General features: G+C 38.9%; 1 protein-coding gene across 6 annotated transcripts; it reads right to left on the bottom strand.

Moving 5' to 3' along the window:
* Positions 1 to 2,192: 2,192 nt before the first annotated feature.
* On the bottom strand, positions 2,193 to 13,373 carry LOC135624829 (nuclear poly(A) polymerase 4-like). Of its 6 annotated transcripts, none has more exons than XM_065128838.1 (13): positions 12,234 to 13,373; positions 12,031 to 12,108; positions 10,188 to 10,295; positions 7,520 to 7,582; positions 7,285 to 7,446; positions 4,957 to 5,070; positions 4,826 to 4,888; positions 4,431 to 4,760; positions 4,193 to 4,357; positions 3,537 to 4,032; positions 3,061 to 3,350; positions 2,872 to 2,948; positions 2,193 to 2,763 (listed from the first exon to the last, which is right to left on the bottom strand). In XM_065128838.1, the coding sequence occupies exons 1-13, from the start codon at positions 12,357 to 12,359 to the stop codon at positions 2,739 to 2,741; spliced, it is 2,097 nt and encodes a 698-aa protein (XP_064984910.1). In that variant the 5' UTR covers positions 12,360 to 13,373; the 3' UTR covers positions 2,193 to 2,738. The 6 variants fall into 6 exon arrangements, with proteins under 6 accessions (XP_064984910.1, XP_064984911.1, XP_064984909.1 ...); XM_065128839.1 differs by having other exon boundaries at positions 3,081 to 3,410; positions 12,234 to 13,371; XM_065128837.1 differs by having other exon boundaries at positions 3,061 to 3,410; positions 12,234 to 13,370.
* Positions 13,374 to 14,537: the final 1,164 nt, after the last annotated feature.

The raw sequence follows: 14,537 nt of genomic DNA, 5'->3' as shown, positions 1-14,537 counted from the left end.
AAAAAATATAAGAATGTAATTTATTTGGAAAGAGTTATGGTGAAGATAGAACTTCTCTCGAAGATCTATGACCATTAGATGCCAATAGTCTTTTTTAAAAAGTGCGACAAAAATATATCTTATCGAGCCATATAGGTAAAAATTTTCACCATTTACCTATAATCTACTCTTTCCAAATAAATATGGATTATGTTTTAAAGCTCGATAACTTTTTTATCGGATATAGCATATGCACATTTGATAGTGTAACCGCTTATGATCTTTGAAAATACAAACTTTGTCGGATATATGAGATGACAAGATGACCAAATTTATTATCTTAAAGGATCTTTTATAGTTTTTTTATTTCATCTTACTACTTTTTATACTTGACGTAATCTTGTTGTGTGCCCATATAAGTGTCTTGCAAATAACATAATATGATAAATGAAGTATCAAACTACTTCAGATACACCAAATGCAAAATACTCTATCCGCTTATCCCTCTTCAGAAGGGAATGATGCCTAGAGAGAAGAATATACATCCACCATCATTCATCCGTGGGAGAACCATCCGTTCCTAGATCAGATACTGGCTTTTCACACTCAATAAAATGAGTTGTCGAATCAATATTATTAGTCAATGGGTGTGTGTGTCCGAGACAGGATGACGTCTAACAATGGCGATGAGAAGCCGCACAACCATGCAAAATCTTCACGTGCAGTGTGTTTCTTTAGCATCATGATGAGTTGGCGTCGGTGGAAGATGAGCACACACTTGAAAGAGCTAATTGCCGATGACACCTTCAAAGGAACGTACAGGAAAAGTTAACTACAGGCAACTTCATCCTTAAAGTCGATAACAACGTTCTAATTATGAATGCTCACAAGACCCGTCTCTATAGTAAGGGGTGAGTTGGTCATGGAACGAAGTAAACATATGGAATAGTCAGCTCTACAAAAATATTAATAGACGATGGGTGTGTGTCCGAGACGAGGGTGGCGTCTCACGATGGCGATGAGAAGCCCCACACCCATGCAAAATATTCACGTGATGTGTGTTTCTTTAGCATCGTGATGAGTTGGCGTGAGTGGCAGAAGAGCACACACGAGAAAGAGCTAATTAATTGCCTATGACACCTTCGAAGGAACGTTCGGGAAAAGTTAACTCCAGTCAACGAGTCTGCCGTCCTAAACTGATCGATGCGTATCAAAGACTCCAATAGTTCCTTTGTTGTCGACGGCAACAAAGGAATCTTATAGCGCTCTTATTTTCTTACAATCATCCAATATCAGTCGTGTCGTCGGCAACAAAGGAATCTCATGTTTCACGCCTACTTCATGCCTCTGATGAAGCATCAATCATCCTTAAGATCTTACATGGAACTCCCAACTAAGTCGACTAAACACGTTGATGGAATTCTCTTCTGCTGCATCAACGTAAGTGAATAAAATAAGGAGAAAAAGGGAATAAGAGGGTTTTTAGGCAGAAACCATCAAAGTCATTCAAAAGGAGGAGGCAAGGTGGTGGGTGGGGGAGGGGAGGGGGGCAGGGTTGGCTTCCTGTCCGAAGAAGTGAAATGATGTTCCCCATGTTGGGTTCTTATCCACGGCTGCAAGCCTCCAAAAGGGTTACCAGATGTATTTATTAGATGCATCCCCTCTCGCTTCCTCCGCAGGTGGAAACAAAAACAGCAGCGTCTACGTTGACCGGGCGATCTCGAGCTGTCTGAAGCAGTCAAGTCGACGCGATCCTCGAGACGTCGCACCGAGGCAAGCATGCCGCTTCTTCATGGTAAGTGCATGAACGCACGAACTGTGCAGGTTTAGTCCGCAGTGGAGAAACGCCAATAGAAAGTAGAGAGAGGTTGGCAGCACTACCAGATTGGTTTTGAGTCAAATCTCAAGTTGCATTACAAGTGCCAATATTATTGGCTGCAAAGTCCATGCTGACCAGCCTTCTTCTAACACTGGATGTTCAATAATTTCATAAAGAATTTTCCGAAACTTTGGCAGAAAGAAGCCAGGGAGAGTAATTTGGCAGGGTGAAGACCACACGATCATGATCGCAGTGACAAAAGTGTTAAAAGCAAGCAGGTATGCAACTCCGGAACCTTGAAGAACCCTGGGATTTCCATCGACAGGGTTCTCAAAACAAGTAGCGAGAGCTAATGACAATCCCAGGCATGAAAACTAAGCTTTTACACTTGGCATGCAGTCATCTTGCATCAATCTGACTTAGACGGGAAAGTAGTGATACAGAATAAACTCATACAAGAAACTATTATTTTACAAGGTGACCAAGTAAGTGCACAGGGTTCTTCTAAAATAAACAGAATAAAATAGAAAGGCTAACTTGATCTAAAACCTAGATATAGAACCTTGGTCCAGGGTCTGGCACTTCAGAAACTTAAATTACACCATTCCAGACAGCAGGCATTGCCATGGCTTGTCATAGAGCCTGAAATCTGAATATTTTTCCACCGAGAAGAGTTTTGAAGCTCAAATCATCTCGTGGATCAAACATAAGACTACAGTATAAACACCTCGGCGAAGTTCGTTACAGAAGCTCGCTTCAACTGCTCCTCCCTTGCAGGCTGCCCTCTTTGTGACAACAGTTAGCATGCATAACATCAACTGCGATGAGTCCAGTAAAACTTACCCCACCAAGTGCAGATCAGGCTTTACAAAATGGCAATTAAGATGGTGACTTCACTTGCCGCTTCCATTACATAATTTGACTGACCAACCGCAAAAGTTTATGCTGTTGAAGTCAGACTCAACCTGCCACAAGTACAGAAAAAGAAAACAACAAAGCAGGAGTAGATAAAGAAAACAGAACATCAATGTCCCCAAAGTAAAAAAAACTTTTAAGTGTTCTTGGAGACATGCCTTAAAGCAGGCTTCTGCGGAGCATCAGCAGTCACACTTCCATGAGCTTCGAGGGCCACTCCAAGTGCCAGGTTTGGCTTTAGAAAACAAAAGTACAACAGAGAAAACCATACAAAACAAATTCAGTGAATAATATCTATAATTGTTTATAGACAGTTGCAGAAGGAAAGCATGCACCAGAAGCAAGACCTCCGACACATCAGCCACACCATTTTGTGCTGATCCATTCTTCAAATGTTCCGTCTCTGGGCTGGTCCCTTGTTTGTCATCGTCAACTAGTTCTTGGCTGCCACCCACAATGGTACAATTACTTCCAGCAAACTGCTCCAGATCCACCTTTATCATCTCTGAATTACAAAACAAGTCTCCTGCCGAAGCTTCGCCACACTCCAAAAATGAGGACCCATTTGCAAGCTTCCTAGCGTTCTCATCTTTGTCGTTTCCACAAGATGCTTCCACACAATCCTCTATGCCCTTAACTGCCATCAAGTCCTTCAGACTATTAGCTCTAACATCCACTGAATCATTGAATATCACCTCTGGCAATGAAACATTAGCATTGTCATCAAGGAGCCCATTTTGCTTAAATGTGACATCCTTATGCAAAGCTTAACTGCAAAACATACCTGATATGTTATTGGTGTTACAAGAGAATGAATACATACCTTCATGATCTTGTTGATCAGTAGTTGGAAGTTTCTCATGAGTAGGGCTAATTGAAGCCCGTTTCTCAGGTTTATTTGGTCTAGCACCTGAGCAATCAGCATCACCTTTCCGCTTAAGACGACGCTCTGAGGATCCCCCTTCACATTCCTCCCCTATATCCTCACCAGAAGTTTTATCAACCAGCTGCTGGCAGATGAGCCTTGATGGACGAGGCCTCTTGTAACCCTCTGGAAACACATAAGAGGGTATTTGCTTTCTACGGACATGAGAAACATATAATTCCATCCCAGGTTTCCAGAACATATACATGTTCACTTCATGCCTGAACTCATCAACAGTTCCACGTATATCAAACTGTTGGCCTTCTTGTATCTTCACACCTTGTTTCCTTTGCAAGCCCATAAAGAAAGCACAATGCGAACACTGCTTTGAGGGATCCTCATACTCATTGGGGTAGGGATGGCACTGCAGCATGCCATAAGTGTCCCGCTCTATCTGTTTGAGAATAAAAATGGAACGGTTTAGCAAGAAAGCAAGTCGTTCACAAAGATGGAAAGAAACAAGCAAATCCAGTCCCTTTTAAATGCAAAAAGCCATAAATGAAACAAGATGCATGGTATAAAAAATGCACTGACCTGAAAAAATTGGAACTCACCTTCAGAGTCAACTGCCTCAACCGAGATTCAACCCATCCCTTCCATAACCGTAGATCCTCAGCATCAACAGCGACAATGTCAACCTGAAGATAATTTTTGTATGTCTCAAAGAAAAGATAGGGCTCAAACAGAGCCCCCCAACCTGCCTTGTTCAACTCAATATCCTGAAAGATAGAATAAATTAAATGAAACCGAAGTCAAACATCAAGCAATATTACAAAGTCATGGAGTACAGACTTCACAGATCTTGTTCCCAATTTGAAATTGTTCCATCATGACTCTCAGTGTGCTTGTTGATACATTATAGCTAGAATTCATGCATGGATATGCCGGAGTAATAATAGGCATATGATGAGTTCGATCTCGTGGGTTCTTACGTGGATCCCACACAGGGAACCCAAGTTCATCTTCCTCAATAGCACACAACATTACTGGATTTGGCCAGCGCCATTGTGTATAAACTCTGAAGAATCGAGAAACTAGCATACTCGGCACAGCGTTAGGATAAAGCTGGCAGACACGAGCAACCAATAGAGCCCAATTAACACCCCCAAGAAATCCAGTCACCTGAGCGAAGAAGGTAACAAATGAGTATGAAAAAATCTTTAAAGAATCACAAAAAAAAAACTTACATTTGAATAAACTCCACGCCTCTTAGCCCAAAACTTCAAGCATCTGAGAGCTGTTCTAAAATTCTACAGGAAAATTAATTGATTCAGAAGATTACAAGCATGTATAGTAGTGCAAAAATCAGGATGATAACCTCAATATTTGGCACCAGCCGAAGAATTTGGTCTGCTACCCTGCAGCCATTAAGACTTCTAACAGTTGCCTCATCAACATCGTAAAGCACAGATCCATGGGAGATGTCCAGATCCTGTATGATTGGATGGTTCATTATAAATTCATTATTAATCTTATAATACCAAATAAGCCAAACAAGCATCTAAGTTAAACAAAATCAAAATTAATGGTGTTCAACGGCAATCTAAACTGACTAGTCATTGTTGCAGAGAGATCACAAGGGTAAACCCATTTTGAATCATAATACTTGTCTTGCCATAGAACTTAAAAAGCAAAGAACAGATAGACGAGATTCACTAGCAAAATTTAGGAAAGCCATCAAAATGAAAACCTGGATAAAGAAAGAAGAAGCACTAAAATGCCGGAGCAAACATCCGGTAGTCAAACAGCAGAAAGACCAACATGAACAAAAGAAAAGCCTTTTAAACATGCATCTGAGATTAAAAATAAGAAGGAACAGCAAGGATCTAAAAAATTCAAACTACACCGAAAGTCTGTGCCCTAGCCTTGCAATTTTTCGTGTAAAAAAAAATTCCTTTGATCTACAACCAATTATGGTCATAGGAGATACAAAAAAAAATCCACCAAGAAATAAAAAGATATGGTCAATACACATTCAAAAGATTTAAGACAAATCTCTAAAATTCAAATCAGTAGATGAGAGACAGGTAGTTGAGAATAATAGACAAAACAAGCAAACTTAAGGTGATATGAAGAACCCTATATTTGATTAAACTAACTTCAAAAGCCATTATTATCTAAAAAGCAGATGTAAAATATTAAATCCACAAAAGACAAAGCTCCACATGTCACTACCCCACTGTAATCTGTAAGTTATGAATATGTTAAGGACAAATTATCTATAACCAGCTTACGTCAACTTCCAAATACAACCTGAAATACTACTGTTGATCATCAAACTTTGTGGCCAAAACTCAAAAATTTTCCAACAGTCATATGCAAATATTTAGCATCCAGAGAAGTGAGTTGCAATGTACGCTCAGGGCTAACAGGAACATCTCAGTGTTTATGTAAGAAAGAAAATAATTTTATTCGAAAGCATATACTCTTCATATAGTTTTATTTTCAATGAAAAGCATAACAAACAAACAATCACACTGAAGAGCAAAAAGCCTGGTGACTGAAGCTCCCATCAATGCAGTTTTGAGGAGGTTCAGCCTTACCCTCATAACCCACAGAAACTCAACATCAGGGAGATAGAAAAAAAAACTTGAAACCCTCTACAGATGATTTTGTATAAGTGTGCATATCCACCAGTAATGCACCTTTGGGGAGGATAAACGTACTTCCCTTGCAAGCAAAGATGTTACTTTCACGAACTGAACCATAGTCACCTAGCTGACAGTGGGTAAAGTACTTCTTTTAATTTTTCCTTGCACAATTCTGTGACCAGTGCAACCCTAGACCAAACAAGATGGAAACGAACATTGATTTCATACAATCCATAATCACTTACCTTTGGGTCAAGGGATTTAGAAATCCAGCATAAATTATATAACAATGGAAGAAAACAATAATGGGTAGGAAACAAGTAGCACTCCAAGTACTTAGAAAAAAAAGCATATTCCAGTGGATTAGGTAAGCAAGAAAGAAATGAACAAGCAGCGTCTTAGCCTCTTAGGTAACATCAAAAGATAAAAGTGACAGTAGAAACTAAAGTAAAAGGAAAGAAGCTAGTGACTACTCCAGTAGAAGTAAAAACGGATGAATCCAGAGTAATCATAAGACGGTGGTCATATAGCTCAAATTAGTAACCGAAAGTTTATTGGTTCAACCTAAACTCACACACAACCTAAACATTGTGACTTGTGAGTATTCATGTCTATTTATGTACTCTAATAAGCATCCAAACAAAAAGTAACACAGGTCATCATATACACATCAATACTAGCGGAAGTACCACTCCTAAGAAAAAAAATTCAAGGAAAGAGCTACAGTAAAGCAACAAGATCACACCCAACAATGCAATAAGACCAACTTGCATTAGGCATATAAGAAATACAGGCATAAAATACAATCAAACGCAACAGATTTTATGAGAGAAAAAAGCATAATAATAACAAATGCTCCTATCCCGATTCATAGCCCATTTAAACGCATCTATTGGGAAAATTTGGATAGTGAACAAGCAGGATAGCTGCAAATAATTAAAGAAAAATTAAATTTGTGGAGTTATAGAGAATTCAACTAGATCAACTAGGGAAAAAGGAAGAGGGTGTGTTTTTTTAGACCAAGGAAGAAACCATCATTCACATTATGTACCAACCTGAGGAACAACCAACCGTGATATACTGGCATATAGGAGATCAATAGATATTCCATGAAATTTAAATTTCATAACAGGAACATGAGCATCAGGCACTGGCTGAAGTTCAGAAACTTCCTCCTTTTCAGCCAAAATGTCATGCAAGATAATGAAAAAGTCCTCCTGCAAAAACCACAAAAGAAGTACCATCGGTGAACAAGGTCTACCATTCATAACAAAAACAAACAAATTCAACCTCTCGGTTAACATAGGAAGGTCCAACGCATAAAGTATCAATGTCAGCCCCAGGCCCATGAACCTGCATTAGGAAGCAATTTCAAGTATCATAAGTGTTAAATTATTCCAAAAATATACTAATTTTAATAAAGTTAGAAATAAGAAAGGAAAAAACATGAACTTAAGGAGAAGAATGCTGTAAACGAGAACAAAAACATGAGAAAGGAACATGAGCAAAATAAAGCCGTGTAGCTTAATAATTACAAAAGAAACGCTGCATAAGAAAACAATGTTCACATAAAAAGTCTTATTCCCACCATCAACAACATGCATTAAACTTCAACCATGTAATTGTAACTACAATCATGGTCTGACTAACACTGTAAGCCCAGTACTATTCAGTAAATCATTCATTATTGTAGTTACTTCTAGTGCTGCTGGATTGGTACAGGTTGATATAATGAGTGGTATCGTATCAGTCCCAAGTGGTGATCGAAATTGAAACAAACCGGTATTTACAAACTTTGCCTGACATTATGTGCAATGTACATTATTAAATAACTAGTGATAAAATAGGCGTATCGAATCAGCTCCAAAAGGCAGACCTATGACACAAATATGATTCCAAGTAAAATTCACATCTCAATTTTCAACCAATAGAAATAGAATTATTATTAGTAGTAAACACCAAGGTTTGTCGTCTTGTACCAAACAGGCATATGCAGCTACCGATAAAACAGATAGTGGTGGAGAAAGAGGAGGAAGGAAGCGAAAGAAAAAAGGGCAGACAGTGGAGGAAGGAGGAAAAGGAAAGAAGAAGAGAAGGCGATGAAGGAAGAGGATGGGAGAAGAGGATGCCCTGGATGAAGAAGAGGAGAAAGAAGAGAAGGAATAGAAGAGGAGGAAACATACCCAAAATAGAAGGTACGCGATGAGTGATTGATGGGTGACAGTAACGACTCACGGGTGCATGTTGGAGAAGTATGTCTTTGGGTCTTGCGCTGTTTTTTTTTTTCTTTTTGTATTCGTTGAATTGGACCACCCGAAACCGGGGCAGCTCACATACCGATTTATGCCCAAACCGATACGAATCGCCCATTCCATACTAGTCCAAGCAAGCACAAATGTATGTCAAAGGGGATTCAAGAAACCTCTTTATTTTGGGAGAGGAGAAAAAAGAGGTAAATGTAATTTATTATTCCAAACAATTTAAACGATTTCACATTCAATCTGAGATAGAAGTTGTTTAAGTATGAATGAAGATGCTCTAGGCAAAAATGGTCCTAATCAATTTCTGCAGTTATTTCTAGCCAAATATGGTTACACAGAACTACAGAAGTGTATCCTTACAAGCTGTATATCTGGCTTCGTATCCACACTATCGTGGAAGACATCGAAAATACAAGTTGAGGATATGACATTTCTGACATCTTCTCGAATGATTATTAACCTAACTCTGTCAATTCAGTTTAATAACTGGTTTTTCACTTTACAAAAACTGAAAAATGAACATAATTCTTAATTTGCATATTTTCAAAAAAATTAACTTTCTGTGAGAATACACAGAACCAATTAAATGAAAAATACATACTAATATAAAGACAAATCAAGGCCTCCCCAACTAAAATCTCCCTTTTGTTCCCAATCAGCTCAATCTTCCATCTCGACAAAATGGAGAACTAAGATGGATTAAATTTTAAAGTGCTTACAGATTCTCCACTCCTAAATCAAATTTTATGTCAGAGAAGCGATTAAGGCAGCAACACAAATGGAATCCTCGACTGAAAAAAATGACAAGTTTCTGAGGTACATACATAATAAATAATTGTATAATAATTAAAACATATATATATATATGCCATTTTATACAATCCCCGGTAAAATCAGCAGAGATAAAGGACAAATATGACCAACCAATATCAATTTGGCTCATTTCAAAATTTCTTTTAGCCAAAAAGCCAATGTAGAAAATCATGTTGTGTCCTACAAAGATCTACCACCAAATTCAATCAAAGAATTGCATCTTGCCTTAAATAATATCGAACAAAACATTTTAACTTACTCAAACAGTTACCATTTAATTTTTCTGCAAACAAATTCAACACTGATATGAATCTTGCAGAGATGATTCAAAAATTGCCATCAAAACTAAGATTTGCAAGTCCTAATACTAAAGCTTAAACTAGTCATGATCTCCCAACATCACTGAGCTAGCTGAAACTGACTAAATCTGCAAAAGTTGGCAAATGAAGCAGTTGTAACTGGAGTAGCTGGAGTAGATGTCTCTCAAACATATCAATTACTGCACATACTTCATCATTTATAGACAAAGCTGTTCTGGGCCTTCCCATGTTTGCGTATATTAATGACTTTAAAATTAAAAAGCTCACAGTACAGAAAAATTTAATAAAAGCAACATATTTCCAATACACTTGTGCAATTTTATCCAAGGACTGAGGGAAAATCAAGATAGGATTGTAAAAACTTGATATGTTTACTATCAAGAGACATGTTTACCATTAAGTATATTCAATCACTGAAGATCTCACTCTCGATTTGGTAGATGTTCTTGTCCAAATATATAGTCAAGAAAGGCTTAACTAAGACCACCCAACCCATATCTCATGCCCTAGCATTAAATTCAAATGTAAAAAATTAATGCATTAAAAAGCTTAATTATAACTTACCCCCAAGCGATAAGAACCAAATGTAAAAATGACAGCATTCGCCTCTTCAACCATTTGATCGGAGTAACCCCTTTGACGAGTTAACTGCTTCACCCAGCTTTTGACAATCTGGGAGGTGCCAAATATAAATTGAAAAGAGTGGATGTAATGGTATCTAAACAACAGTTGGATCGTACAAACTGAAAAAAATGCTGACCAGCCAGCTTCACAAAATAAAAGAATTAACCATGGTTATTGAGTCTAAAGCACAATTGAAATAATAAAACATTCTCAATATCAGCATGACAACCTGTTTAAACAATCAGCAGAATAATGCTTAGGAGACTAAAAAAACACATATAGAACAGAAAATACAAATATAGTTGAAAAAAACTCCATAAAAGAAAATATTCTCCTTTTATGTTTCTAAAAAGAATAACAAAACACAATACAACGACGAGCTTTTCTTCGGAAGCCAGAAAAAGCAGATCATTTAAAGGACAAGCACATCAAGCTTAAGGGATAGTTTGGCCCATGGAGAGGTAAAATTATCATCACAGTTCTCACAAGACAAAGTTAATCTACAGCAAAAACTGACTAGCCATATTTTACCTACTGTCAAGACCACCAAAACTGGTGATCTTCAAAAATTAATCTCTGCAATTCAGACATATATCCTCAACAAAATTTTCTCAAAAAATTCAAAACGTCCATATTCATTCCATATTCAAAAATTAGTCATGAAACTACTTCAGTTCCTAAACTTTCAACTCCTCAAAGAACCTGGTTTTAAACTCGAAAAACATCAGCAAAATGAGCCGTGATAAGCAGCATCCACTATGATTACCACATAAAACTACTATTTGTTAAATATAAAAACAACGAAAGTGCCTTTCTCCTAGAAGCACATCCTAGACCAAATAGATGTATTAACAAGGTTTTGAAATCTTTGATTTTCAGAACAATAATCTAACGTCAGAATCTCACTTTCACTTAAATGAAAGCTTGTATCACCTTGAATTGTACATGGGCAACTTTGGAAACTGCATTTGCCTATTACAGTAATAATAGCCTAAAAAACAACTTAGTGTACTACAAGACTATGTTGCCAATATGAATTTGCAAAAACAAGAAGATAGATTTAGAAGCACACCTTGATGAAAAAGTAATTAACTGAGATCTAGGTTACAGAAATGAGCTGTTTAGATTGTAAAAAATGAATATCATGATAATCCACACTACCAACAACAACTAAAACCTAGAAGAATAAACATTGGTGCATCATATGGCAAATTATTATAAAGTAGGAGACGGCATGACTTGGATGATCCATGATCACCATATATTAATCAATCATAGAAACCATTCTCATTACAATCTAAATTAATCTCCTTGCTAAAATTAAACACCATGTATGGAAACCAGATAAAAGCTAAAGATGGTGCTTAAGAGGTTATAAATGCTTATGACAAGTTGAAAACCAAAAAGTGAGCTCATGCCAGTTAGTGCCACATTACCAGCCAAGGCAAAATCAGATAGTAGATGGAACTAGGCTATATTGTTAAATGGTGGAAAAAGATCCCAAGAAGACAAACTATCACATGACAATCTCTAACAGTATCACCAACTACCCCATTGATAGATAGATAATTACTAGAAACCCAAACAAAGACAAGAAAAAAGCACCTGCCAACTTCAAGATCCAATATATTATATCAAACCCAGAACTACACAAAGATTATTTTTACATAAAAAATTTACAATACAGTTCCTTTACTAAAACAATTCTACTGAAGATTTTCATGAGAGATGATTTGTTCAATTCATATAACAAATAAGATCATAATTAAAGAAAGGCAATTACCTTATCTATTTCTCCTAAAACCTCCTCTCTCTTGGTAGCTTCTTCACTGATCTCGTGGAGCCCGGCATCAACCAGGAACTTTGAGGATAAGACCATATGCAGATGCCATATCAAGAGAGAAAACATAAGTAAAATTAGAATGTGAAGAAGTTTGGTTGAAGGTGAAGAGAAGGAGAGAATAAAAGAGAAGGCAACATGTGTACTTCTTCAAGCTCAATTGTCCTCTTGAGATCAGTCTCAGTAGGTCCAGCTGTTGAGATCGGCTTTGTTATACCAAACTGTCTTGAAGCAGGCGGAGGTGTGCTAAACTCTTGATCAGAACTACCCATCGCACGATCTCAGATGTGAAACTACGAAACTATCCGGTTTTATGAACGGTTCTAAAAGAGCTTCAAGGAAATAGTTGACAAGATAAGACGCAAAGACAGGAGGATGACTAAAGATCTTCAGTACAGCAATAATCAAGAACCCTAATCTCCAGGCATAGATGAACCGTATCTGAATAACAAACGAGGAGATAAATAGGAAAAGATCGCTCTTCGAGTCGGATCACCAAGGGAGCGGAATCAATCGGGACAAAACCAAATGAAGAAGCCCTAAAGACATCGCCGACACGACCGCTTGAACAAAGATTTCAGAAGTACGGGTACCTCGATGCCCTGGTACAGCAGCCACGACAAGATCTAAGAATTCCAGCAATTGTTCACGGGCGCACTTCAGTCAGGAAAGAAGGATCCACCCAGATGAAGGGGAAAAAGGAAGTCTCTTAGTTTTTTTGGCATGTATCAAGAACGTCTATCTATTCGAAAGGAACCCTAAAACCAAATCGGAAACGAAGAACGGTGGGCACTAGCCAAGAAAGGGGAATCTTTTAACCTCGCCACCACCACGGAGATCGAATTCGATACGGGATCAGAGAAGGAAAGCAAGGCAAAGAAAGGAAACCTAAAAGTTAGATCGAGACCCGCGAATCAACCAATTCCGCGGAAATTATTCTAATCCACAACGGGAGGGACGAGGCGGCGAAGCCCTAAACGCGGATCCCGTGGCAGCTACTCGGGATGATTGTGGCGGCGGCGGCAGCGGCGGCGATTCGACGCGAGAGGAGAAGCGAGGAGGAACCAAAGCGCACGCGGGTGAGGGGGTAAGGTGTGAGAAGGGGGGAGGGGGGAAGAGGGGACGGATCCACCACCACGCGGTGTCTTCCCGCGGCGATCGAGCGGGGTGTTGAGGTCGGCTGGGGGGACGGGGAGAGGGAAAGGGCAGGGAGGCGAAGGCGAGAGGAGGCGTCGTTTGGTGGTGGTGTCTCGAAGAGGCAGGATACCAAAATATCTCTATACATCTACAATGTTGTCCCTTTTTTTGGTAGGATTTGGTGGCGGAAGGCACGAAATAATCACGGAGGAGACATTCGGCGCCGGATACGGCAAATATACATAAATCGACGGTCCTGATGTGTTTGATGTATAATTATGATTAGCCGTCCTCTAATTCAACGATTTCTTCCATTGACAAACAAAAATTACGAGATGGAATAAAGGCATAAGTTTAAGGTTAATACAATTGGTATACAAAAATACAACATGGTTTGCAATCATCATGCCACTTAGCATGAACGCGTCATTTCTTATCGTACTCGGTCGGTGGACGTCGAGGAAAAGCGTGTTTTCGAGTGTGTTATTCTGATGGTCTTCTCATCGAGTACAATTCTACAACAGCCCCGCTCGCTTGGACTTAAGTCAAAATTGGCTGCTGACCACCAATAATTAGAAGTCCGACCGGTTCACCGGACCCGCACGCCTTCCATGATAACCATTAATTAGCATGCCATTCTAACATCCGTTCCACTATAATCTTTCAATATAATAATCCTATTCTGACATCGTTCCATTTGCCCAAACCATCCAAAATCATCATTATTAGATGTACCGCAAATTAATCCAACCATTAATCGATAGGTCTGTCGAATTGTTTCCACCACCATTTATTTGGTCCGACTAAATCATTTCGAACACAAATAGAAATTATCGTGCCAACTGTAGGCCCGTCGATGAGTCTTCTAGTTGGGCTTTATTTTGGATTTTGGGCTTTCGTAGGCCGAACCGTCAAATGATCGATATATATATATATATATATATATATATATATATATATATATATATATATAGATATATGAGAGCTTGCGTGGCAGCACACGCCAGCCTTGCCGTACATCTCGGAGACCACAACAGAGCAACTCTAATTATAGAGACCAAAGCATGCCATCTACGAAAAGACGACATGAGTACACATTTCGGAACACCACAACCCGAGAAGACTTCGTCGGTGAGGCCTCGGAGGCCAACGAGTCAAACACGACTCCAGACGAAGCACGGGAGCCGTCGGATACGCTTTTCCCGAATCTTGAAGGAGGGAAAGGTCATGATGATGTCGCAGGGCGGCGCAGGTCCAAGTCCAACCCCATCCATCTGAATCCGGGTCCGAAAGGACTCGGTCCCACGACCCGA

The sequence above is a fragment of the Musa acuminata genome, chromosome BXJ2-10 (genome assembly GCF_036884655.1).
Source record: "Musa acuminata AAA Group cultivar baxijiao chromosome BXJ2-10, Cavendish_Baxijiao_AAA, whole genome shotgun sequence".
NCBI lineage: Eukaryota > Viridiplantae > Streptophyta > Magnoliopsida > Zingiberales > Musaceae > Musa > Musa acuminata.
Note: the sequence above shows the minus strand (reverse complement) of the source record. Positions and strands in the feature narration are given on the sequence as shown.

What these genes read in the sequence shown, in the direction of transcription:
- LOC135624829 (XM_065128835.1), bottom strand. Translation starts at nt 12,359, where the DNA reads ATGGGTAGTTCTGATCAAGAGTTTAGCACACCTCCGCCTGCTTCAAGA. An exon ending in CACGGTTGGTTGTTCCTCAG is followed by an intron (nt 5,071 to 7,284) that starts GTTGGTACATAA and finishes CCAATCATACAG; the next exon opens with GATCTGGACATCTCCCATGG. An exon ending in GGCGTGGAGTTTATTCAAAT is followed by an intron (nt 4,761 to 4,825) that starts GTAAGTTTTTTT and finishes TTCTTCGCTCAG; the next exon opens with GTGACTGGATTTCTTGGGGG.